The sequence below is a fragment of the Pectinophora gossypiella genome, chromosome 4 (assembly GCF_024362695.1).
Source record: "Pectinophora gossypiella chromosome 4, ilPecGoss1.1, whole genome shotgun sequence".
Taxonomy (NCBI): Eukaryota; Metazoa; Arthropoda; class Insecta; order Lepidoptera; family Gelechiidae; genus Pectinophora; species Pectinophora gossypiella.
The window spans coordinates 15,787,693-15,815,629 of NC_065407.1; the positions used below are offsets into that span (position 1 = coordinate 15,787,693).

A 27,937-nucleotide genomic window follows, 5' to 3' on the forward strand; every position below is an offset into this window, starting at 1 on the left:
TAGAGTTCAATAGTGATTGAATGCTGTCAATCCAAGTCAATCGTTCAAAAATGATCCTGTAGCTGAGTCCTGTAGGTGGTGTGTCCTTATCAAGCTCTTGTTGTTGTTTAGTTTTGTAAAAAACACAGTAAAAGCATTTTAAAAAGTACATGTCATATTGTCTATGGAATATTTATTCTGAAATTCCTCAATTCTTTTCCACGACACGAGGTTCTTCTGTTTTGAAATTAATTGTCATGAATTCGTAATAATTATTCGCTGAAACTTAAGGAACTTTAAGTTCTGATAATCTACTCACTAGTCAACACAAATTATAATGTGTAAGTGTTCGTTAAATAATTATTTTTGAGTCGACAAAATAGCACCGGTTGTGAAGCTGTCAATAATTCGTGTGTATTTTTTGTTGTAATTTTGCGAAAGGATTATGAGCATATATTATTTCAGCATCGTGACGTACGGGATATGGAGTAGAGGATTGTTCTATGGAGATAATTACATTTGGTATAGTAGGTGAGTACCAGGGTGGGTTACTGAAGGTTTATATATTACATGTTGGTAGGTTAACAAAGTGATTGAAACATGATTTAAGATGCTGCCATATGATGCAAGAAAACATTAACACCGTGTATGTTGCATTTAGACAATTTAGCAACAAAGATGTATTTTAATTTCACTTAATTATTTATTAGATTGAACTAAAATTTTAGTGTAATCTTGCAGCCACCCTAATAGTATGATAATTAAAGTGTAAGTGTGAGAAAAGAATAAACAAATTGGTGTTATTTTTGTGTATGACAATTTTTTGTTATGTAAACATTAAAAAAAATGTTTTTAGGTGAGATTGAGAGCCACAATGAATGTGGGAGCTAGTGGCGACATGGCTGCGGAGGTGGGGTTGATTGCGGACGAGCTCAGCCGCGCGGTTGAGCTCACCATGAACCCTACTGTCTCCCATGAGGCACGCAGCCAGGCCTACAACGCTTGTGAGAGGTCAGTAACACATCACACACATACCTAATTAAAAATCCTGATTGTTCTAAATCTAGCTGTATCTTTTTCTTACACTTATTATAAGTGCAGGATGGCTATATTTGTACAGCTGTTTATTAACATTGTGTCTGGAAATCTGGGCTGCAGTTGGATATTACTGTAGAAAGTTGCTTATTAATTATTGCATCATTAACTAATGTGTTTTGTCATTATAGTATAGAATTTTACTACTGGATGTTACAATGTAAGGGAATGAATGTCTTTTGAACTTAGAATTTTTTGTTTATTAAACAACAAAATGTGGATAAAACAGAAATGGACCTTTGAAGAGGTCCAAGGTCCGTAGACTTAAATCTATCTGGTTTCATTACATTTCAATCTTTATTCTTATGATTACCTGGAGATTACTTTCCTGCAATGCGGATGCAATTTTCCATATACTACATTTTTTTACCAACTTCAAAAAAGAAGGAGGTTCTCAATTCAACCGTATATTTTTTTTATGTATCTCTTCAAATCTTGTGCTGTAATTGATTTGTGACATAAGCTTTATTTTGATTCTTTTACTGAAGGTGATAAGATTGTTGCATAGAATAAATAGAATGACTTTGGTATTCAATAAGGTTTCTTTAACAATCCTAAAGGTCATGTAAACTAATGTGGGCGCCATCCCACTCGCGTCAGACAGAGTATTGCGGGGCAGAAAGCAAGATGGAAACCACTGCCCTATTTTTCCCTAAAAAGTAGCATAGAGAGGATTGCTACACCAACAAGAGCGTGGCTCTTAAATTAGTGAGTGTGTGAAGGTCCACCGAGCGTCGTCCGACACGTGGACGCCATTCCAGAACCCTCCCGCCCCAGCGGCCATCGGTTCTCGCGCAGGACCGATCGTCGTGGAGATCCTTGGGGGAAGCCTATGCCCAGCAGTGGGCGTCGTACGGCTGATGATGATGATGATGATGATGTGAAGGTCATGTAATTTTGATTCCTATTTGGCAGAGCCACAAGTAATCAGAAGACACCTTGATCATAATATAAAGTTTATTTCTGATAGAAACACACACTTTTCTAGCCACTGTTGATATGAGCATAATAACGGCATCACGCCTACATCCCCGAACGGGTAGGCAGAGATGTATAGTATATAGACCCACTCCTCATCAGCTATCTTTAAGCCCCAACTTGCCTCAGGGGGTCGCAATTAGCTACTTGACAGTTGTAACAAAATATGAAATATGTTGGATGTAGTAGTTCATCATTTAACGATACATACATACATACATAAACTCACGCCTATTTCCCACCGGGGTAAGCAGAGACTATAGAATTCCATTTGCTTCGATCCTGACACACTAAACTATTTAACTATAATTATGCAATAGTTTTTTAATAAGATTATTTTTAAATATTTTATTTTTACAGTATGCTGTTTATCTGTGTAGGTATTACAAGACCCGAAACACGGGCGGCCATAATTGAGCTTCGTGTGACGTCAAATTTCACAAAATAAACTGTCAGGAACCTTAAAGTTTCTGTTTAGTGAAATGTGACGTCTGTGGGAAAAATGTCACGTGACCAACCGTTTTCGCGCGAAGTTTGAAATTAACGAAGAAAAATATGTTTTTTTTTCTATTATATAAAGCTTTAAAAGGAAAATAAAATATTTTAGAGGTATAATATAAGTGTTTGTTTTTGTTTTCAAATACTTATCTGAAGACTGTGAAGTAGCCAATTGTTGTTTGTTTGCAGTTTCAAGGAGAACTCTCCGTGGTGTGCGCAGGCCGGGCTGCTGCTGGCTAGTGGCAGCCAGTACTCAGCCGTAGTCAAACACTTTGGCCTGCAACTTATGGAGAACACGGTCAAGTACAAGTGGACGCAGATCACGCAGGCTGAGAAGATATTTATTAAGGTATTTCCAAGAAATACGCCTATATCATTAGGACAAAATAGCGTCTGTGGTCCGGTGACTGAGCGGGTGGCGGACCTACCAACTTGTGGCTAGTGGCTAGTGGGGTATTATGCTCTGTTCAATACCTCAAATCAATCACGATCCAGAGGCCCCGGGTTCGAATACCGGTGCGGACATAAGTATCACAAAAATCATTTTGTGATCCCCAGTTTAGTTAGGACATTGCTGAATGATCACCCAATTGCTGGTAAGTAAGATGATCCGTACTTTGAAGGGAATGTTAAGCAGTCAGCCCCAGCTACTATTTACCTAAGTGAGTATAGTCATGAGCCATGTCAGGGGCCTTTGGCAACCCTGACACCAGGGTTGATGAGATTGGTTGTTGACGTCACAACCCGCACGAGAGAAAAATTAATAAAAGAATTAAACTAAATTGCTATTGTAATTAATTTTTCCTTTCTACTGGTTGCCTGGAAGAAATTGCTGCTTCGCAATAAAGCCGCCAGATTGTACTGTACCTATCTATCATCCATTTGTGTAAAGTATGTTGTTTGCAATAAAGTATATTTGATTTGATTTGAAGAATAAGTGCAAAACATGCGGTATATAGTCCTCCTTGTCGTATCCGACAACGGCGACCTCAGTCTCTTCTCTCGTGCGCTCGAATGTGACTGGCAAAGCCAAACTTTGTTCTGAAAACCCGGTCACATTGGAGACAGAATAGCTGTCCATCCGAGTTGAAGGTGTAGCTATAGGTGGGGCTAAAAGTTATCATTTTTAGGAAAACGCAATGAAACTGCTGTACATGGGCGGGTGGGAGACTGGGCACCTCAACGACGCGCTCGCCCGCGTGATCGTGGAGATGATCAAGCGCGAGTGGCCTCAGCAGTGGCCCACGCTGCTGAGTGAGCTCAGCGACGCTTGTTCCCGTGGACATCTGCACACTCAGATCGTGTTGCACGTATTTCTGCGGCTCGTTGAAGATGTGGCTACGCTGCAGGTGAGTGGCTAAACAAAAAAAAATGAACGCGCGGTAAGAACCCGTTATTGTTTTAATTTAAAAAAAAAAAGAGTTCATTTCGGACACGATCCATAGAGGTTAGTCATCACCAATTTTAGAGACACGCTCTTGTCGGTGTAGCATTCTCCATTCTTGCCTATCAAAGACCAATACCTTCACGACACGACGTTCGCCTTCTCTTTAATCTGTTCCATGTTAGTATGTAAGTAAGTAAATAAAAAGTTTATTTCCTCCACAAAAAAAGAATCCATAACAAAATACATTTGGTTTGTACATACAATTTTTTAGAAGAGGCTGGTGCCTAAACTAGGTAAAACCTGTCATATAGGACACCAGGTCTCCATAAATTTACTATTATGAAAAATTAGCAGAGCAGCTAGTAAATAATACATTAAAAGAGTAAAATTAAAGAAAGTAAAATAATAAATAATAAGCTCTTCTTGGTTTTCCCCTTCCTCTCTTTCCTTGTAGCTTCCCTTCTATGATGTTTTTAATAAATTCGTCGTGTCTTATAAAGTGTCTAATCATTTTGCCTGTTCTGTCCTCAATAACTCTCAATATTTGCCTTTTTTCCCTTACTCTTACTAGCACTTCATCATTAGCAACTCTTTCAGCCCAACTTATTCTTTCCATCCTCCTCCAACACCACATTTCAAAGACCTCGAGTCTCTGTGTTTCTGAGTCAGTGTCCTCGTTTCACACCCATAGAGGGCTATACTCCATACGAAAGTTTTGATGCGTCGTTTTCTGATTGCATTTGGCTATCTTACCCTTGAATATAAACCCCTCGTTATGGAAGGCTTGTTTTGCCATTGCTATTTAGGTATACATGTTAGTAACAAACAATAAACAACTTAATCTAGTGTTAGTAATAGAACAATTAAGGTAAGACACACGCCACGGCTTGACAATTACAAATAACACGAAAATGTACACATTAACACAACACATTACTAATAAGCAGGTTCCCACCGCCACACGTTACGAGTAGGCGTTACGAGTTTTCGATCATAGATAAAAAGAAAGAAAATATTTATTAGGCAAAAAATACATAATTACATAATATAGTTAATGGTAGATGCACTGTTGCCGCGTACAAAATGGCACCCTCAAATCGGGACGTTATAACAGCGATTTGCCTTTCGTTCTTATTCGCACTGTGTTTCCATAGCTATCTCAGGTTGAACCCATACAATTACGTTGGCATTCGCATAGTAGCCTACCAAACCAGAGTCGCCCGCAAAAAATCCCGTGTACGGTCGAAGAGTACAGTTTTATAGACATGTGGATTTGGTTACACGTCGCACATGCTCGTTGTGTGTGCCGTATTGTTGCCGAATCCAGAATCTGTTCAATCCCGAATCTGTCCAGTCCCGCACAAAGGTTCAAAATGTATAATGCCATAAATAAATAAATAATTGAATGTGACAATGCCAAATTGCCTATTCTCACTAACTTGAAAATATAAATGCATTAATTTGCAATTGCCGCTTTACGTAACTATTTGACCTCCATTTACACTTTATTGCTATTGTGAATCATAATATTTACAAGTCATGTGTAGTTATTTATTTTAATTTAAAGATAAAGTTTTAAATGAATGTGTATGTATCGTTATGCGGGTGGGTTGACCCATGAGGTACCAGGAGGTACTGAATTCCTAAGATGGACATGATGAACCATGATTTTTGCCCATATAGTTATCTCATGGACATAATTCCTTAGTCGATTATTAACAAAAACCTCGGCGAAGCAAAAGGAGGGTTATATGTTGACCGCTATGTAGGTTTGTTTGTTCTCTCCTAACTTCTACACCATTTATCGGAACTGAACAAATTAGGTGTCACTAGAAGCGTCTTGGTTGTCCGCTGGTCCATGTTTGGATGTAAGAATTTCGTATTTAGAACGCGATTTTTCCGTTTTAGTTTTTGAAATGTTGCTAATTAACATGGTTTTCACTATAAGGCGACAGACGGTATGTAGGTACAGTCTGAAATATGTTTTTGCTAAATGTAAGTATAAACATAAAACTGCAGTTATCGCTAAGGGAGTTCCGAGGTTATAGTTTTATCTACAAAGTGGTTCGCGTTCCATTCCTTAGAAATAAACATAGATAATTGATTAAGTGTTAAGAAACGTCGCATCACGAATTTCAAAGCCACGCTTTTGTCGGTGTAGCATTCTTCATTTTCTCCACGCTACTTTTATAGGGAAAAACAGGGTTGTGGTTACCCTCTTGCCTTCCGCCCCGCAGTACTCTATCTGACGCACCCAGAGTAGTCTATTTCAGAGCCTTACTGAATAGTGCTGACTGCTGCCCTCTGTAGGTTCCAGGTTACAGTCCATGGGACTTGGATGGATGGATCCCATCTCTGCCTTTGCAACCGTTGAGATATTCACCCGTATCCCTGGTCAAGGGTTCTACGTTATACCCCGTAGGTCTGGGTCCCTATTGGAACTCAGCCACCATCTCACTCCGGCCTACTGAAGTAAGAGGCGCCCACCCCCGAGGCAAGGACGCGCCGAACAGGAATTTTCCCAGTGGAGGGTAGAGAAGATGACTGTCCCCCCTAGGGCCGGGTTAATACCTTGTCTCTCTCTCTCTCTCTTTATTTAAGAGCGGCGTTCTTGTCGGTGGAGTAATCGCCTCCATTTTCATTACTCCATAGATAACGCGTGTCGAACGTTCCGCAGTACACCGACGAATTTCTCAATCGGTGATGTTCTAGCTAGAGCCCTACCAGAATCCATTTCCTCGGCCTCCAACCAGTACTGATACCGCTGCTGCCCGGCATCAGGGGTGATCACAAGATCGTCATAGAACCTAAGTAGCATAATACCTTGTCATCATCAATTTAAGAGCCACGCTCTTGTCGGTGTAGCATTTTCCATTCCAGTCTATCAAAGGCCAATTGTATGAATACCTTGTATGAAACCTAAAATCAAACACATAGTTATATGTCCTCAGAATTAGTTTGTCCTTTTTATAAGTGCAGAAATATGCACCTTGGTACATGTAAATAGGCTACCTACAGTAACCTTCTCAATAGTACACTTTTCTTCTAGACATAGAACGGTAATTAACCGCCCCGCACCAATTCGTATCGGGCGCGAACTTCGCCGTCTATGTGTTTTGCTTTAGTCTTAAATGGCCGTGAGCTAAGGAGTAAGGGAGAGAGGACGGAATGTCTGTCTCGCTCGCAAGGAGATTTAATGTGATTTTGGTATGGCTCAACGCGGGCTGCCGCTTTTTTTTTTGGTAACGAAGGGGAAATTCCCGGGGGGCGACGAGGTTATGTCGGACTCTTCCCGACTAAAACCCCTCCGATGGCCATCTGCTGCACATGCCAGGAAGCTCCGGGATCTCTGACGAACGCACCGGTGCTTCCCTCGCGCTTGCTATTAAAAGCGCGTCCCGGGGTAGATCCCCACCCCTACGCATCCTAGTTTTACGGCAATGCGAAGCCATGTCTCCATTGCATTGTCATGCATTTCTGGAGTCCTAAAACACAGGGTATCCTAATTTAGGCTCCAGCCTCTACAAATATTGTATTTTTGTATGTATTTATGTATCCATGTGTTTTATTATTTGTAGAGGAAATAAAGATTTTACTTACTTATGTCACATCCCGGAGACCATGTGATGAGCAGCTCGGACCCTCGCCCTTACCACCCACGATCCCCAGTGTCCCCTTTCGGTCGCCTCTCACGACAGGCAGGGGGTACCGTAGCCCTATTCTTACGCCCGGAACTACAGGGTGGAGTGCAGCACAGCCTAACCTATTATTATTTATATATGTCTCCACAGACGTTAGAACAACACCAGCGCCGTAAGGACATCTACCAGGCTCTCACGAGCAACATGGCAGAGATATTCGCGTTCTTCATGCGGCTCATAGAGCTGCACGTGCAACAGTTCAGGGAGCACACAGCCGCTGGTGACTACACCGCCGCCGCGAGCAACGGACGCGTTGTTCAGGTATGCTGGAGTTTCAGGGTGGGTTACGGAAATAAACATGGAAGCATTCTTGTGGTTCAAAAATGACGCAACAAATATCATACCGAGGGGAGCGGGGCTTCAAAATCATACCGTCATACCTGTTTAGTTATGGTCTTTATTGCTGTAGTACAAAGGTCTCTCTCTATTTCTAGTTATGTCTCTATCTCTTTGTTTAGATATAAGCTTACCTGTACTATCTGTGTTTGTATGTTCCTTGTGTCTGTTTTATTGTGTACAAACAAATAAATAACAATAAAGGTATAAATGGGCGCGCCTTTTTCCACTTACCGGTATGTCAACTTATAAGAATCGGCGTAAGTGGCTAAGCACAGACAGAAATAGCGGCATAAAATCAATAACATTAACGTGTTTTTTTGAGTTTTAGTGTAAGATTATTCTGCTACTGTGAGTGTGTTTTGTTTTGAGTTTTGGCGTTCAGTAATCAACTGCAGCGAGTATGACGAGACTGCTTTCATATTTATTTCCGTTGACCGTTTAGAGAGGAGACTAGTGGATACGGCCCGAGTCAACCACAAACAGCGTGCTAGACAGAGAAAGAGCGTTGATTCCTGAACATTAGTGCTCGTTTTCTATACTCAGAAGGGGGATGAGTTTCCACTATACAGTTCTAGTTTAATTTGCCATGTCAGGGGCCTTTAGCGGCTGGGTAACCCTGACACCACGATGCGGCCGAATTATCATTAAAAATGTTAATATCACCATCATTGACGACAAGATCATTGTAGTGATAAACATTCCATCATTCCCAGGTGGTGCTGGTGACCCTGACGGGGTTCGTGGAGTGGGTGTCTACCAGCCACGTGGTGACTCACAATGGGCGGCTGCTGCACATACTGTGCCTGCTGCTGCAGGACCACAGCTTCCACCTCCCCGCGGCAGAGTGCTTGCTGCAGATCGTCAACAGGAAGGGATCTGTATGTACCACACATTATAACATAACAACAGCGTTGGACAGGCCATATAGTCGAGGTGGCAGCTAGACTCCAGCCTGCACCCCCTCTCTCTTCCCCCTCGCCCCGCACCTGGTGGCATCCGAAGGCCCGCGCAGGCTAGTTTCTCAGCAGATCAGATACTTCGTTCACACAATTAGAGAGCAAAGTATTTTCCCATCTACCGTCATCCAGTGTCGGGTTCCGGGCTTGTGGTCAGCCACCTGGGCCCTTCAGCCCAGCCTGACCCTGCATAGAGAGGTGTGGCGGACCCAACTAGTTGGCCAGCTAGTTCCGCCCACATGCAACAGATGGCGCTACATTCAATAACGCAGTCTTCAAGCAGTCGTGAAACGCGATATCGAAGTTTACATAGCAAGACGCATATATACAACTTCCAACATGACACCGTTGGATCGTCGATCCCTAGTCACTCTACCAACATGTGGCTAGCGGGGTACTACGCTCAGTTCGATACCCCGTGCGGCAGCACCCCCTCGCCACCAAAAGAGGCATATCTCTCGTCTCTTTCGCACTTGGCGATGTACAATTACAAAACTCTTTGCTGCAGTCAAAACAAACACTACTACTACATACTACATCTCTGATGATCGTGTGGGAGATTAAATGAGCATAATAGGCGGCCTTATTGCTAAGTAGCAATCTCTTCCAGGCAACCTTTATGTATAGGAGATATACATTTGGTTTCCCAGACGAAGGAGCGCAAGCCGCTAATGATCCTGTTCAGCGAGGAAGCCATCACGTGCATCCACCGCGCCGCGCTCGCCAGCATCAACACCGTCGACGAGAAACACTACCTCTTCCTCAAGAAACTCTCACAGGTATATAATAACACACACACACACACACACATATTTAATAATTATATTACATTGTTATAGTATCCGTGGCCTAGTGGTTAGAGCGTTAGGCCCACGATCTGGAGGTCCGGGTTCGATTCCCGATGGGGACATTGTCGAAATCACTTTGTGAGACTGTCCTTTGTTTGGTAAGGACTTTTGAGGCTTGAATCACCTGATTGTCTGAAAAAGTAAGATGATTCCGTGCTTCGGAGGGCACGTTAAGCCGTTGGTCCCGGCTATTAGCCGTAAAAACACCTCCACCAACCCGCATTGGAGCAGCGTGGTGCAGTATGCTCCATACCCCCTCCGGTTGATTGAAGAGAGGCCTGTGCCCAGCAGTAGGACGTATATAGGCTGTTTATGTATGTTGTTATAGCATAGGTTTAGAATGTGGAGGAAGCGTGGAGGAATCATTTGCACATTGGTCCGTAAAGAAGAAAGTTGATTGAGAGAAGTGTGTCAGGATCGTTGCAAATGGCATTCCATAGTCCAAATTTAAAACTTTAAACTTTAGTTCCAATCGTATATCCGCAGGTACTAGCCGGCCTAGCTCAGCAACTGACAACCTTATACAGCTACGCATCAAACGTGGACTCGTGGCTGGGCGTGTACTTAGAGACGGCGCTACTACTCACTGCGCACCCCTCCCTGACGCTCGCGCACAACGCCAACTCCGTGTGGTTGGCACTACTGAAGCACGATCAGATCGCCAAGTTGCCGCACGTGCTGGCGATTGTGCCAAGGTGGCTGCAAGCTGCCGCCCCTAAAGTGCTTAAGGTGAGAAATTAGTTTAATTTCTGTCATAAATAATAGATAGTGAATTACATCGGTGTTAGCGGTCTAGAGCAAAATATTGCAATAAAATCCTGAATATCTAAAGTACTGGGGGGTTAAAATGGCTACATCGAAGCAACTCATCTAAGAAAGGAAAATATTGCTATTTGACATTTGTTTGCATTGCGCACTTACTTCTATATGCGCAAATGTCAAATTGCAATATTGCTTTCTTAGATGAATTGCTTCGATGTGGCCATCTTAACCCCCTGTTCTTCCAGGAGAGCCATCACAAAGACAATTCTACGCTTTTCGATGACAGCGCATCATCGCTTTTGGGAGGTCTATACCAAAATATTCAAAAGTACAGTTGTTTACAGTTGTTCTTGTTGGCGATTACTCCACCGACAAGAGCGCAGCTCTTAAATAGAGAGAGAGAGAGAGAGAGACAGTTGTTTCAGGAGAGTCACCAAAGAGCCAATTCATCATCTCTGTACTTATCCCACTCTAGGTGTAGTCGGAACAACAAGTATTCCTCTTCCATTCATTTCTGTCACTCGTCATTTCATTACTCACACCTTTCACACACATATCCTTCTTCACACCATCCGTTCTCACTTTCTTGGGTCGTCCCCTACCCCTATATCCATGCATAACTTTCCTCGTTATATGCCTTTCCTCACAATGGTGGACGTGTCTCCAGGTGACGTACCCTGCGTCGCGCGTGAGCGGCGTGCACGCCACGAGCACGTACATCTGCATGGACTACGACAGCGACCACGAGTTCGCCATCTTCTTCAACCGCTGCCGCACCGAGATACTCGATAGCTTTAGGTGAGCCATGACGGCCTCCGTGGTCCAGTGTACCTAAATAATTAAAAACACTACTCTTACCTTATAGTCCATTCAAAAATGATCTTCATAAAAAGTAAACAAACCTGTTACTACAAATAATGTTCGAATTTCACCTAAACTACGCAAAGTATTCTTCTAATAGATAGATAGATTTCTTAGCTAAATGTGAAATTAACGTAAAATAATTATTAAATACACATTTTTTCATGTAAAAACAAAAATCAAACAAAAATTCACAAAAAAAAGTTGACGTCATAAATTCTTGTTAATCTGTGGCTAACTGTCAATTTGACGATTGGTGATGAGACATTTCATTCAGGTCAGGAAAACGAGTCAGTTCCGTGAATAACTTAAGTGAGTGTACTGTACTTAATAAGCCGAAATGCGCAGAAAAAATGACTTTCAAAGTGAGTTAGTGTAACCACAAAGAAACATACAATATATATTTTAATATTATCATACAAAATATTCAAACAACCCAAGAGAGTCAGTTCATTTTGATAAAATAACTTGAGCTAAAATCAATTCAGCACTTCACTAGTATGCAGTTTGACACAGATAAAAAATATCGGCAGCCATATTTGTTTACCTTTTATGAAGATCATTCTTGAACGGACTATACGTCAACATAGACCAAAGTGGCCTCTCAATGAATATGTACTATACTCCACCACACTTCACTTCACTCACATCACAAGCCTCTCAATCAACCGAGGTACGAAGCACACTCCACCACTGTGAAGCAACCACCTCCGCCGTGCACTGCTTGAGCGTTGGACTCACGATCCGGAGGCCCCGGGTTCGAATCCCGGTGGCGACATATCACAAAAATCACTTTGTGATCCCTAGTTTGGTTAGGACATTTCAGGCTGATCACCTGTTTGTCCGAAAGTAAGATGATCCGTGCTTGGGAAGGCACGTTAAGCCGTTGGTCCCGATTACTACTTACTGATGTAAGTAAGTACGACTACTTACTTACAAAAAGGCCCCTGACATGACTCATGTAACGACTTACATGAGTCATGTCAGGGGCCTTTGGCGGCTCAGTAATAACCCTGACACCATTGTTGATGAGGTTGGTAATTCACCTCACAAACCACACGATTAGAAGAAGAGGTGAGCCATGATCCACTTTTTCATCAACCATAAAATCGGACGAACCTGACAGGGTAGATGACTGGGTTAAAGATAAATTGTAAAATGTTAATTTATAATTAGAAGCTAGTCAGTCTACCACAGCATCACGCCTGTAGATACTATACAGTCTATACAATATACAGCTCTGCCTACCCCGAAGGGGTATAGTATGTATATGTCGTGGCCATATCGTAGAATTGATCATGTCATGATGTGCACGATCATCAGAAACATTCATGAAACAGAATATCATTCGTTGGCCACATCATGAAGTGGTTCGGCCAGATCAGTGAACATAAAATGTTTAACGATATGAGCAACTAAATGCATGATTATTTCATGATATGGCCAAACGTTGGCAATCATATAGTAAAATTAGTAACATTATCCACCGGCAGTGGCGCTGGTGTCAATTATATTAAAATTTGATTGATATTATAATCGATGAATCTATGTAATTGTACATATCGAATAGGTACTTAATTTTGAACCTTAAGAAATTAATCGACTATTCGCATTTTTATTACACCACATAGCATGCACACCGCCTACATTGACGATATGGCCAAAAGTCGATTAAAATATCATTATACGTTGACGTTTCAACGATATGGTCAACTTAAGTTGGCTATTTCATGAAATATGACCATTTCATGAAATGGTCGAACACATCATGAAATGATCAATGGTACGATCTGGCCACAACATATACACCCCTCCTCGCCAGCTACTCGAGGTGATCAAAATCAATCTCATTTTGCTTTTTAACTTATTTCGGTATTTTAATAATTATTAATTGGGTATGTATCAAAATTAAATTAAAAAAAAACTAGTAACCCAGTATACTTCTACGACATATTCACGATTTTGATATTGATTTGATTCCATCTTCAGACACTGTATGACGGCGGCGCCGCTAGTGACGTGGGCGTACGTGGAGCAGTGGACGCGGGCGGCCCTGGACAAGGTGGACTCGTGTCCGCAGCAGATGGACCAGCACCACCCGCTGCATGTGGAGTGGGAGGCGCTCTCACAGGTATTTATTTATTTATTTAATTTATAGAGTTCATTTCAAGTGGATTTTTTCTTCGCAATTATTTTAAATTCTATACTTTTGCGATGGAAAATTCCACTTGATGTTAACTCAGAATAATGACCTGAATCATCGCTCCCAGTATTCGTTACGATGTCACTTACACCCCGTACAAGTACATACATGTAGCCATACAAGTAGGTATGAGTGTTAGTGACACCGTAACGCACCTACGACAATAAATGTTAATTTTTTTTTTTTTCCGTTCTTTTTATCTGCAATCAGTCGCAAGACTTTTATCAGATTTGTTGCATTGTTATTGGTTTGTTTGAAGTAAAGCAACCAATGTCACTATCTTCAATTTTTTTTGTGCCCAAGAACATCCATTCTCTTGAGCCTCTTCACCCTACTGCTGGTTTCCAACAGCATGGTTGCTAAAGGATTTGGATGGTTGTTCAACCGTTCCATATGCCTTTTATTGTGCTTTTCAATTTCTTCTGCAATTGTTGGCAATTCTAGGTGTTTATGGATCTCTGAGTTGCGGATAAACCAGGGAGCGCATGCAATGGTCTTTAAAATTGCGTTTTGGCCTCTCTGTAGACACTGTATATCGGTTTTGCTAGCGATAGCCCATAATTGTATGCCATACAACCAAATTGGTTTTAGGATGGAGCAGTAGATCATAACCTTGTTGTTGACAGATAATTTGGATTGTCTGCCTAGGAGCCAGGTGAGGTTTTTGAAGCGATAGTTCATGGCATCTCTTTTGTTTTTAATGTGGATTTTCCATGTCATACGTCGATCCAGATGAAATCCCAGGTATTTGACACAGGTACAGTGAGGTAATGTTTCTTCTCCAAGTTTCACAGGCGGGCAATCCCCCTTCCTCAGTGCAAAGGTGATGTGGTGGGACTTAGCTGCACTAGCCTTTATTTTCCATTTATTGAGCCAAGTATTTGTTTCCATCAGTTGCATCTGTAGTTGACGGCTTGCTTCTTGAGGATTAGGGTCAGAAGCGAGGAATGCAGCATCATCAGCAAATGTTGCCACTGTTATACCCCTAACCTGAGGGAGGTCGCATGTGTAGATGCTGTACAAGACGGGGCCGAGTACAGATCCCTGTGGCACTCCAGCCTGGCATGCATAGAATTTTGACCTGGAGTCTCCATGTTTGACTTGAAAACTTCTTTCTGTCAAGTAGGAAGTCAGTAGTAGTAGAACTGAGTGCGGTAACAGCGTTTTTATTTTACTAAGCAGACCTTTATGCCACACCCTGTCGAAAGCTTGTTGGACGTCCAGGAATGCGGCGGAGCAGTATTCTTTCTTTTCAAAACTCTGGCGAATGAAATCGTATACTCTGTGGACTTGCTCTACCGTCGAATGATGCTTTCGAAATCCAAATTGGTGGTCTGGGATAATATTACTATCTACAACAAATCTTTCAAGTCGTGTGAGGAATACTTTCTCCCAAAGTTTCGAGAGTACTGGCAGCAAGCTGATGGGTCGATAGGATGAGGCTTCAGTGACTGGTTTTCCGGGTTTATGGATCATCGATATTTGTGAGATTTTCCACATTATAGGAAAATAGTTTAGCCTATAGGTAGCGTTGAAAAGTACAGTGAGAAATACCAATGCCTTTCTTGGAAGTTCCTTTAAAATGCGAGGAGTGATTAAGTCGAAGCCCGGTGCTTTTTTTTTTGAACCCATTTCAAAATGACTTTGTGGAGTTCTTTTGGTGAGACAGGTAGTAACGGCAGGCACATCTGAAGGTCTTGCTCCATCACGGCGTCTATATCTGAGGTGTCGCTATTATTAGTAGCCTCGTTTGGCATGAACAAGATGGGCTGCAAAAACCTCAGCTTTGTCACAGTCGGTCCGAGCCCAACCTGATCCATTTCTGATCGGAGGGAAACATTGTTGCGATTTGTCCATGCTTCTTGTGGCCTTCCACAGGGAATATTCTCCAGTTTTTGAAGGTGATAATTTTTCGAGTTTATGCTTTAATGTTTCGTTGTTACTTTCGACGAGTAGGTTTTTTAACTCCTTTATTGCGAGATTAAATTTTTTCTTATCTTCAGGGTGACGACTTTGATGCCATATTCGCCTGAGGCGTCTCTTATGCTGAATTTTTTTCCTAACTTCCAGCGAGACATTGACTGGCGACGGTTTGTTTTTTATTTCAGGAGTGTTGCTCCAAGCGGCAACTTGTATTAAGTTGGTAACATACATGCAAGCATCTTCGACCTCTTTTTCAGTTTTTAACGAAATGTTCAGATTAGTTATTGCCCTCTCGATACATGCACGAAATGAGGCCCAATCGGTCTTATAGTTATACAGGCAGTCACCATAGTCACGGGTTTGTAAAGTAGTGCCGACTGTCAGAATGATAGGCGTGTGATCTGACGATCCATCAAGGCTTGATTCTACGGTGGTGTATAGATGGTTTATGTTTTTAACAATGAAAAAGTCTATAAGGTCCGGTATTCGTAAGCGGTCCGTTGGCCAGTAAGATGGCTGTCCCGAGGATATTGAGTCCAGGTTGTTTTTATTAATACTCAGTTTAAGCTGACGTCCTTTAGGGGTGGTAATTCGAGATCCCCAATAGGTGTGCTTTGCATTCCAATCTCCGCCAGCGATGAATCTATTACCGAGTGTTTGGAAGAACCTAGTATACATGTCTGCCTTAATGTTGTGTTTGGGTGGGCAGTATACAGCCGATAGGGTTATAAGGCCACTATTATCCTCGACTGTTATTGTTGTTGCTTGAATGTGTTCCGTTTCATATGTTTCTTGCAGGTTATGTTTTAAACTGTTCTTCACTACTATGGCAGAGCCCCCGTGAGCCTCTCCATGCGGATGTGGTGCGAAGTAAATACTGTAACCAGTCATCTTAAATGAGCTTCTCTTTGTTGCGTGCGATTCTGATATCAGGGCCACATCTAACTTGTTAGTGATCATAATGGTTTCCAATTCTCTAATATTAGGAGACAAACCATTAATGTTCCATGCTACAATTCGTAATGAAGTCATTGTGGTAGTTTGGCGACGATTGTTGTTAAGAGTCCCACGAGGGTACTTATTTGTTGGAGTAACATTTCAATTTTTTCGTTCTGTTTTAGAATAATACTTTCTAATACGTTGTCGGTGGAAGGTTGAGTTTGCCTCGTAACCTGGGCGTACGTAGGTTGCTTGTGATGAGAGTCGTTGGTTGGAGTCGTCTTGGATTGAAGGAGCGGTGGGGGTGGCCTACTCTGATCGTCTTTGGGTACATATTGCTTAGGTGCCCCAGATGGACTTATCTTAGATTTCCTTTCAAGGATTTCTTTATAAACCTGGCACCCTTTGTAGTTAGCAGGATGATTACCAAGACACAGGGCGCATTTTGCTGGGGTATTCCTATCTTTCTTAGGACAGTCGGATGTTTTATGGCCTTCTCCACATTTGACGCACCTATAGGGCCTCATGCAGTTGTTCTTGGAGTGTCCATACTGCTGACAGCGAACGCATTGGACAATCGTCTTGGATTTTCGCGGGTCTTCGATTTTAATTCGTTGGTGAAATATGTATTCGATATTCTTAACTGCTTTGTTGTTTAGGTTTGGTTCCATATTGACGAAAAATGTCGAGGTAGGCTTTTTATCAGGCCCAAATCGGGCGTTTATTATCTCTCCTCTTACTTTATTTCCAGTAGACTCTATAGCATTAGTAATGGCTTCATGGGGTGTGGTATGATGGAGGCCTTTAATAACTATTCTGAAGCATTTGTTTTCCTTCTGCGTGAAGGTATGGCCGATCAAACCTTTTTCGCGAAAGAGAGCAATAACATTCTTATATTCATCCACTGCATCTAGAAGAACGCGGAGTAAGTTTTTATTTACAATTCTTAGGCGAAATTTATCCCGATCACATACACTTTCTATGAGTTTTGTTAGCTCTGGGACGTTTTCTATGCCATATAGAATAATCGGTGGTGGCTTATGGACTTTAGTAGTCGTGTTATTTTCTTCAACCATGTCCACTGGAAGTACATCATATCTGTTGGATCCATGTGTACGAGGAGGCGATGCTTCTACTTTCTTGCGTTTGTTAGCACGTGACGTGGGTACTCGTTGCCAGCTAGGAGGATCTATAAGGTTAGCTTCGGGCGTGTGGTCACTATCCTCCATTTCATGCGAATCCACTGATATTGTTGATTCAGTAGACGGATGTTCGGTATTATTTTTCTTTTTACTGGGTGAAGATGATCGCTGTCTAGTAAATAGTCCCGGATGGAACACTTGTTGGGTGAGAATTTTTGGGTTACGGGTTGTTTCCATGTTATTATTTAACTGGCTGGTTATTATTGTTTTGGTAGAATTAAAAAATTATTTAATGGTAACACTTCTGCAGATGTCAACTGACATTTTGATAATTGCTAGAAATATGAAATTATGTGGAGGTAGTTAGAGATATATGTGACGCGAGGTGAAGTTAGCGTATTTTTAGTTTCACTGATTTGATCACTATTCCATATAGATATGGGCAAATAACAATGTCACAGTGGAAATGGATGTTGGAGATCACTTTGGTAAAGTATTTGTTTATATTATCACAGTATTTCACACAAGGTTTCGAATAACTTGCAGCAGCAGATCTGCGCGTGATGACAGCTGACAGCCAAATGTTAAATAAAGAATTATTTTTTTATTTAACTCACGTGGCAGGTGCTGGACGTGGTCCTGTCCCGGCTGCTGGTGTCGGAGCCCCGGCCCGGCGTGGTGGAGGGCCTGCAGCTGCTGCAGCGCTGCGTGCTGGCCAGCCCGCCACACCCGCTGCTGCTGTCGCTGCTGCTGTCCTTCATCTCCGCACTCTTCGTGTTCCTCAGCTGCGCCTACAGTCAGCTGGCTGGTACGTACATCAATATAGACTAAAGCACTGACCTCTCAGTTAATATGTAGTATACTCCATCACACTTTACTTCACCCACAAGCGTCTTAATCATCCGAGGTACGGAGCATACTCCACCACTGTGAAGTAACCACCTCCGTGGTCCACTGCTTGAGCGTTGGGCTCACGAGTCGGAGGTCCCGGGGTCGAATCCCGGTAGGGGACATAATTATCATAAAAATCACTTTGTGATTGTTTGGGGACATTACAGGCTGATTATCTAATTATCCGAAAGTAAGATGATCCGTGCTTGGGAAGCCACGTTAACCCATTGGTCCCGATTACCACTTACTGATGTGAGTGAGTATGTAGTAGTTACATCCATGCCAAGGCCATGGCGGCTCAATAATAACCCTGACACCAAAGTTGCTGATCTTGCAAATGACAAGTTCTGATGTGGGTATATATTTTTGAATGTGTTGAAAAATAATGCGATGAGCGATTAAAAACAAAGGTCTCGGGGGGGTGAGTTACCTTTCTACACGTAGCATTATTCTATATTTTAAGAAATATTGATTGTATGTCAGAATGTGTTGAATAATATCTACTTCTAACAGCCTCCGTGGTCTAGTGGTTAGAGCGTTACGCTCACGATCTGGAGGTCCGGGTTCGATTCCCGATGGGGACATTGTCGAAATCACTGTGTGAGACTGTCCTTTGTTTGGTAAGGACTTTTCAGGCTTGAGTCACCTGATTGTCCGAAAAAGTAAGATGATTCCGTGCTTCGGAGGGCACGTTAAGCCGTTGGTCCCGGCTATTGGCCGTAAAAACACCTTCACCAACCCGCACTGGAGCAGCGTGGTGGAGTATGCTCCATACCCCCTCCGGTTGATTGAGGGGAGGCCTGTGCCCAGCAGTGGGACGTATATAGGCAGTTTATGTAATTTTTTTTTTTTGTGCTGTGTGCATAATATTGACTTCCTTCACTATGTATGACCACAGTTACTATAATAAATTTAATTTATATTGTATTGAGTCCAAGGTGTTTGTCGGCAGGCCCAGGCGTGGGCGTGGCGGGCGCGGAGCTGCTGCCGCGCGTGCTGGACAAGATCTTCGCGGCGCTGCTGTACGAGGGCACGCCGCCCGGGCTGGCCGCGCGGCGCTGCCGGGACGTCAAGAACGTCAGGAGGCACGCCGCCGGCCTGCTCGTCAAACTCGGCTCTAAGGTACCGTATATACACGAATGTACAATCAAACAGCAAGAGTTCAGTAAGTGAGCCCAGCGAATTATTTGTAAACAGTAGTTGTCATATATAATAGTATTTTATGCAACAGTTGTATAAGAAGGGTCAAAAAATGCGAGTGGCGTGAGTTGCGATGTGAGCCTTGGCGAACATCGCAATAAGAGACGCCACGAGCATTTTTTGACCTAGTTATACAACGTTGCATACAATACTTTTTCTACGACGACGTAATTTTAAATGAAACAAAAATTATACAAAGAAAAATTTTATTTCTAAAAATTATTTTCCAACGCGCGGGAAAATGGCGGCAAATGTATACTTTTTTTTTATAGTATATCTATGGCACCAAACAAAGTAAAGGTGCCAGTTTCCAGGTCAAAAAAAAAAAAACAACAACAATGCTTTTTTGGCGACATTATAGTACAGTTACACTTTGTAAACAATGCTTTTATAGGCCATAGAGCGTACACTTTTTCAAAGAGTTTAATTATGTATGTACTTATATTAGACTTTTTGGTTATTTAAATGCCAGATTAAAGTAGAGGAGTAGAAAAAATTTGTTTTTATAGGTGTTTTTGGTCTATTATGGAAACGACATGTTACCAAGTCTTAAGTGCAATCACTTAATTTATTACTTGGCAAGAAACTGATTGGACTTCTGCAGTTTATCGTACAGTATACTCCTCACCAGCTTGGAGATGTGCACCTCTGCCTACCCCTTCGAGGATAAATACATTTATTTATTTATATAGACATTTGCAACATCAAACCATTGCGTTACAAACAAGATTCTTATGGGCCTAAAACAAATTTACAATATTATTATAATGATAAATTGAACAATAATAAAGGAAGGATACACAAAATAATAACAAAACAATTCAATTAATAATAATGAGACAATACATAACAATAAAATAATAATTATTTAACTTATGCTACTGACAGGCATCAATTTTTCAAATGCTTTTGCACATTCACTCAACAAACATCCAATCGCACTCTCAAACAAGTCGCAATGTGGTGCGGACGCGAGAACGAGATTGATACTTTCTATAATCTTCTACCGCCTGGGTTGTTAGGTGGATAACCAACCTCATTCACCCTGGTGTCATGGTTATTTAGCCGCCAAAGGACCCTGACATGGCTCATGTTTCATATAGACGTAGACGTAATATGACTTATTGTAGATTTGCCGCATAAGTCATTAACTGCTTGGCCGGACTAATTGGAAGCGCTGAGGGCTTTCACCCGGTATGAAATTTAAGATCACAGGCCTGAAGGTGCCCAGTTAGGCGTGAACATGGTTCATGTAACGATTACGTACTTACATTATAAGTAGTAACCGGGACCAACAGCGTAACGTGCCTTCCGAAGCGCGAATCATCTTACTTTCGGACAATCGGCTGATGAGCCTGTAATATCCGAAATATCCTGTATAACGAAACCACCGGGATTCGAACCCGGAACCTCCGGATCGTTTTTTTACGGATAGTTTTTACAATAAGATTCCCATTGACATTCAGAATTTGCCTTTCAACTGTTTTAAGACAGTAGTTAAACAAAAACTTTACAAAAAAAAAGGTTATTATAAAGTTAGTGATTATTTAGAAGATATGAATGCATTGGATTAACTGTCTGAGAACTGATATTAGGCAGCTTAATTACTCAATTGTATACCAATATTTTATGTTTATTTTTCATTTTTTTAAAGAACGTCTAGGGCCCTGTGCCGAGGTTTTTCTTGCAGCTTCTTTTCCCTGGCTATACAGGTTGTGAGAAGCTGCAGTAGTTTTAGGCGGATGAGACGTTCGTTATCTAAAAATTGACGATTCAAAGTGTAACTATGTTACCCACTGAATAAAGATATTTTTGAATTTGAATTTTGAATTTGATCGTGAGCCCAACGCTCAACCACTGGACCACGGAGGCCGTAACATGGTAAATGGCGGCTAGCGATTTCTTCTAGACAAACATAACGTGAGGAAGTATGTAGAGGTTCAATGTGGCGTTTTGGACCCCGCAGTACCCGCTCCTGCTGCTGCCCGTGTTCCCCCGGCTGCACGACATGGTCCGCGCCGCCCTGGCCCGCCCCGACCTCAGCGCCGTGGAGAGTGTCACGCTGCAGGAGGCGCTACTACTGGTCTCCAACCACTTCTGCTGCTTCGAGCGGCAGAGCGCGCTCGTTGCTCAGGTAACTATTCCTTTAGAATAAAGATTAATACTACATATGGAACAGTAAGGGTCAAATTGTATTTGTCAGCACCTCATTGCACTTTCCTATTTATTTATTATTAGGGAGATCAACAGCATTCACTTACAGTCTAATCCTTAAATTAGTAACACAAAGCCAATTATAGATCCCCACAAATAGTTGATAGCATAGAACTAATAGGTGAGACAAAAATATAAAAAAATAAAATATAAAACCAAGAAAAAAGAAATACACACGCATCGCTTACAGTGGAAGCCTAATCAACAGAACAACCTAAAAAAAATAAAAAGAATAATAATAAAATAATAATAACAAAAAAACTAATTTTACAAATAAAGCTTCTATTCTTTTCTGTTACTGAGAACCATCATTTGATAGAGCGAGAGAGAACGACCACACGTGCTTATAGCATCTTATAGTATGCTGACGAGGACGTATGTGTCCTGTGAGACACAAACACATGTCACACAGAAAGACATGTAGACATATCGACGACACGAGTTTCGCCTGCGTCTCGATATACGGTACCGCCAAGAGGCTGTTGTTTACTGGTTCCCGTGGTGCCGCAGGTGCTGGGCGACTGCAGCGCCCGCTGGGAGGCGCTGGCGCCGCACGTGTCGTCGGCGGCGGCGCTGGCCGCGCTGACGGGGCTGCAGGCGCCGCCCGCCGCCGCCGACGTCGACGACGAGCGCGGCCGCGCGCGCCGCACGCTGCTGCACGCGCTCACGCTGCTGCTGGGCGTCGTCAAGCGGACACAAGTGCCCAGCGACCCCGACAAGTGAGACGCGCTCATCACCTTCTCAACAATACCAGAGGCAGAGGCGTATACTGCACCCGCTCCTCGCCAGATCTGTTTGAGTCTCGTGTGATAGGCCAAATATCAATTATATATGGTTCAAACATGATTTCAAACACATAAAATTGAATTCAGTGGTTTAGAGCTCGAGTCGGAATTCAAACTTAATTTATGATCTAAACGTGAATTCGAAAACAAATTAAAAAAAAAACAATGGTTTAGTCCCTAAGATGCTGAGTTTCGAACGTGCGATTTCAAGTGAGAGTCAAATGTTTTCCCAATTGATCTACCACGGCTGTAAGCTCCTCTAGTAGAATAAAGAATGAAAAAAGTAACCGTGTTTTCTCCAGAGCGTCCCGCGGCGGGTTCAGCGCGGGCGTGTCGGCCTCAGGCAACCCGATATGGCGCAACCCGTGCGCGGCGCACGTGCTGCCGCTGTTCCCGCACGCGCTGGCGCTGGGCCGCGCGCTGCACGAGCTGCACGCGCCCGAGAACCAGCACCTGCGGCACCCGGCGCACGCCAGGGCGCTCGACCTGTCCGTCGCCGAGCGCAGGAACCTGCTGGGCCTGAGGGACCACGAGGGGAGCGGGGCCTCCGTGCCGGCCGACAGGATGCAGAACTTCTTGCATACCTTGCACGATAATGTGAGTGGTCCACTCCTGGGTTTGTCTTAGGTTTCAGAATCAAAATTGGCAAATCGTCTTCTGATTACTCGTGGATCTGCCCATCCCATTAGAATTTATGGAAATTAAAGAGTTTAACTTTAAAAGCGTACCTATCTGCGAATCCCGTTTTCACAGGATCCGCTTACTTAATTTAAAGACTTGACAGGTCATGTTTTTTACAGAAGCGACTGCCTATCTGACTTTCCAACACGTGAAGAGAAAACTATCCCAATACAAGTTAGGTCACATACCTCCGAAACGCATTTATACGCATGTTATCCTTCAGCACTGAAACGTGAAGAGATAACTTGAACATTGTCCAGTAACTGTAACATGGAGCTAATATGTCTCGCGTGATGCGATATTTAGGCCAATAGAATTAGAATCAGCGGGCGTAGCACCGTAAGCGCGCGACTCTTTCTCGCCTTGACATACGTCACCCGTCACTCTCTCACAGTACTGCACAGAAAGAGACAGATGATCTCTGTCGCGCAATTCATTGTCAGTGCAAGTTATCAATAAGGAAGTAATATATGTGTGCAGGTGTGCCACCTAGTAGGCGCCGCAGCGAGCACGCTGGGCCGCGAGCTGTACTCGGTGCCGGGGCTGGCCAAGTTCCTGTCGTCGTCGCTGCTGCACGGGCTGGAGCGGCTGCCCGACCACTGGCTGCGGCCCGTGGTGCGCGCGGCGCTGAAGCCGCTGCTGCTGCACTGCCCGCCCGCGCACTACGCCAGCGTGGCGCTGCCCATCGCGCAGCACTCGCATTGCTTCAGTGAGTGTTGCAGTTTAAGCATAAAGTTAATTGCACCCTACACTATACAGTAGAAAATTCCACTTGATATCAACTAACCTGAAGGCCTGAATCATCCCTCTTGAGTATTCGTTACGATGTCACTAAAGATACTTTATTTTGCACGTAGATATTGTCGGCGCGCTACCCGAGTCCAATGAAAACTAATACATGGTCACAATGATAGACCGCGTGACTCATAGCTTGCTAACTATGAATGCGGAAGAAGCTAGAATTGTACACCAGGATGTACAGATAGTTTATGAACTATCTGTACATCCTGGTGTACAATTCTAGACTATGGTCTAAACGTTTATCGATAAACTTGAAAAGACGTTTGGGTTAGTTAAAATATATTAACAAATGTGGTTATTATAAACAATATAGGATTTATAATTACTTATGATACGTTAAGTTTATGTATGTAGACGCGACAAGTATGCAATGCCTCATTCCTTTTAGTCCTCGGCCATACATTTTTTTGCTTACACGCGTGACCTACTTGGCCGCGCTAAAATGTATATTAATCAAATAGTACTTCAGCAACTGTCTTGCGATATACACGGATAATAGAAAGATTGCCACATTTTTGTCTTCATTTTTATCTTTCTCGTATTTCTATGTATTTTTTCTCTCCAGTGTTAATGCACCTATCCCAGCGCTGGGAGTATATTACGTCGCTGTACGAGTCGGGCAAGCTAGAAGAGGAAGCCGGCAGCGAGTCGCAGGAGGTGCTCGAGGACATGCTAGTCAGGAACCTCACACGGGAGTACTTGGAAGTTCTCAAGGTAGGGTGCCCACAAAAAACAGCTGGATTATTTATTTAGTATGGTGCAGTACGGTCACGAGCATTAAATGTATACACTTTGGTACCATGTCACATTAACTTTTTTGACAAATTGAACCGTAAGTCTCACTAAATGTCGAGTAGTGCGACAGAGTCCTAAAGTGGGTACATTATATTGCTCATGACTGTACACGGAAACACATCAAATAGAATACACTTAAGAATAGTTCGGGTATGCCAGCTAATTATGGACACACACACACACACACACACACAATAGGCGAGTTTCCAACTAGTCAAATCAATTACTTTTTACTATACGTCCAAACAAAAAATTACTATGAAATTTGTATGAAAACACACACTGTGACGTCAATAGAACGTAATAAAATTTCCGAGGGCCAGAGTTTTTAGATCGAATTTGCCTACAAATACAAAACACATACATAATAATTATATTCTTATTATATTTTGTAATGATATAGTAAAGGACGAATATTAACCAAATTGGGAATATCCTTAGAAAAGGTTCAGTACGGTGATCTACTCGGTTGATAAACGTAGATCGAAGCAAATGGAATTCCATAGTCTCTGCTTACCCCGGTGGGAAATAGGCGTGAGTTTATGTATGTATTCATTTAGTACACTGGTGACCTCGATGCTTCTGCCGCCAAAGGATGTTTTCGGGGTACCGAACTGAACATGACAAGTTGGTAGTGTCACTAGGGATCGACGATTCAACGGTGTTATCTTGGAAGTTGTATATATGCGTCGCGCTGTGCAAACTTCGTTAGCGCGTTCTAGGACTGCAGTGAATGCTGTGCGCGCCATCTGTTGGTTACAGGCGGAACTAGCTGGTCAACAAGTTGGGTTCGCCACAAGGTGTTTGTTTCCCAAATAAATGAAAGAAATGTGGTTAGATAACGCTGGTGGAGGGCGGCGTGAGCGCGGAGGCTCACGGCGGCGACATGGAGGAGGACGCGGCGCCCGCGGCGGCCCGCGCGCCCGAGCACGTGTCGGAGCTGGGCGCGCTGCTGCTGGCGCACCCCGTGGCCGGCGTGGCCGCGCTGCACACCGTGAGTACACACGCGGCTCTGCCGTTATAGACTCATGTACCCCTTGACCCCTTTTTCTTGTCGTACCTCTACATTACTGGAGGCGATCAGCTCATGGAATGCGTGCTTGTTTGTCCCGGGCCATATGAAATATAATGAAATGTAAAGATGTTGCCCAACCATGTCATCCTCGACGTTCCGACGTGTCTACGATCCAAGATTTTGCTCGGCAATATAACTTGAAGCAGGCGATATCTGTCATCTCGGAGTATGTGTGCCCTAGATACCCGATTTGGGATATATTCGTGAGGTCGTGTTTCCAGATCCTGCGAGCGCTGACGTGGAACGACTCGACGTCGTCGCTGCGCGCATGCGCGCTGGCGCTGCCGGCGCTGCGCGCGGCGCTGGAGGCGGGCCGCGTGGGCGCGGCCGACGCCAGCGGCGCGCTGGCCGCCGTGCTGCAGGCGCTGCGCACGCACGGCCAGCACGACGCCAACCAGGCCGCGCTGCTGGCGCTGGCTGTGCAGGTGCGCTCACCGCCATCCTGCCCGATGCGGCCACGGCACGCGGCGATCGGGATCCTATAGTCTAATAGCAAATTGGCGGGGCGTACCGTGGTAACCACCTTCCCGAGCCAGTCTAATAGTCCCCAATTTCGATGAAACCTTAACGCATCGGTCTGGGTGGATTAGATGGTGCAATAACCGATTGTATACGTACAGGCCGTCATCTGGATGCCAGCGCGGGGAGCGGGTAGTGGTAGCGTCCGCCGCCGCTGTCATACAATGCAACGGACAGAGAGAGAAATTCGTATTTTATTTAATAACTTAGTCGTCTACCTAGTTCTAATTACTTCCTTTGTCTCCTCAGACATACGAGCTACTTCGGCCGCGGTTCCCAAGCATCGTGTCCGTGCTACGAGCCATCCCCGACGTGGAGCCGCACGACGTGCTGCGACTGGATGAGAAGCTGGCCGCGCCGCACAACAAGCCCAACAAGATCGACAAGAGCAAGCGGGACTTGTTCAAGAAGATCACTGCTAGGGTAACATATTACTTTATACTATAACAGGCTAGTTGAGCAGCTAGTTCCGCCCATGCACAGCAGATGGCGTTGACACATGTCCTAAAATGCGCTCACAAAGTTCGCCAGTGAAATACCCTATTATGGTTCCTATTAGAATGAAAGAAAGAAAAATTTATTATTTTTGGACACCACAGACAGGTACCCTTGCAATTAACACAGGACAGAAACCACATGAAAAGAAAATAAGATTAATAAATATTAGAAAAAGAAAAACAAACCAAAATCATAATAAATAAAATAATAATAACAAGCATTTTTAAATGCAAATAAAACTCGCACGGCATAAGCCGCGGCGTCACCTTTAGATCTGCTTTTATTTAGTAATCACAATTTCATAATTTATCCTTGACCTAGAAAACTACCCAATCGTCAAAATAAAAAAAAATCCTCTTTACAGTTAATCGGAAGAAACGTCGGCCAGTTATTCAAGAAAGAAGTATACATTCTTGATCTGCCGACGATGCAAACTGCGAAAGAGAAACCCCGCAGCGCCGTGGACGCCCCCGAAGGCGCAGGCCTAGAGAAGCTCTTCACCGCCAATGCGCCCACCTAGCCCACCACACGCCCTGCCCTCACTAGCCATATCTACTCGTAATGTTCAACATTCTACTGTCAATAACCATCCGTATGTTATTTAATTATAATTGTATTAAATTATTTGCGTCTTTTTATTTACGGTTCGGTAACTGCCAGAAAAAAGGTGTGGACCGAAAAGGAGATGGGATGATGAGATCAAGATGATTGCGGGCCCTATCTGGACAAGAGCGGCGCGTGATCGCCATCATTGGAAAGGATTGGAGGAGGCCTTTGCCATGGGGCACTCAGAAATAAGAGATATAAAGTGAACTGTAACTGACCTGATAATGTTTCGGAAACAAGGCTTATTATAATTGGCAAAAC

General features: G+C 43.3%; 1 protein-coding gene across 1 annotated transcript; it reads left to right on the top strand.

Annotated features, from left to right (window-relative positions):
* The first annotated feature begins 165 nt into the window (after nt 1-165).
* Nucleotides 166-27,694, top strand: LOC126382338 (exportin-5). The gene is made up of 22 exons (XM_050032144.1): nt 166-320; nt 445-510; nt 836-990; nt 2,740-2,899; nt 3,681-3,899; nt 7,729-7,899; nt 8,691-8,855; nt 9,584-9,712; nt 10,268-10,510; nt 11,211-11,341; nt 13,394-13,535; nt 18,236-18,419; nt 19,455-19,624; nt 21,669-21,836; nt 22,427-22,635; nt 23,004-23,298; nt 23,863-24,091; nt 24,749-24,897; nt 25,817-25,972; nt 26,275-26,478; nt 26,822-26,995; nt 27,435-27,694. Exons 3-22 carry the CDS (start codon nt 854-856, stop codon nt 27,588-27,590), a joined length of 3,591 nt encoding a protein of 1,196 aa, XP_049888101.1. The 5' UTR covers nt 166-320; nt 445-510; nt 836-853; the 3' UTR covers nt 27,591-27,694.
* Nucleotides 27,695-27,937: the final 243 nt, after the last annotated feature.

What these genes read in the sequence shown, in the direction of transcription:
- LOC126382338 (XM_050032144.1), top strand. Translation starts at nt 854, where the DNA reads ATGAATGTGGGAGCTAGTGGCGACATGGCTGCGGAGGTGGGGTTGATT. An exon ending in TCGTCAACAGGAAGGGATCT is followed by an intron (nt 8,856 to 9,583) that starts GTATGTACCACA and finishes TTGGTTTCCCAG; the next exon opens with ACGAAGGAGCGCAAGCCGCT. An exon ending in TGCTGGCGCTGGCTGTGCAG is followed by an intron (nt 26,479 to 26,821) that starts GTGCGCTCACCG and finishes TTGTCTCCTCAG; the next exon opens with ACATACGAGCTACTTCGGCC.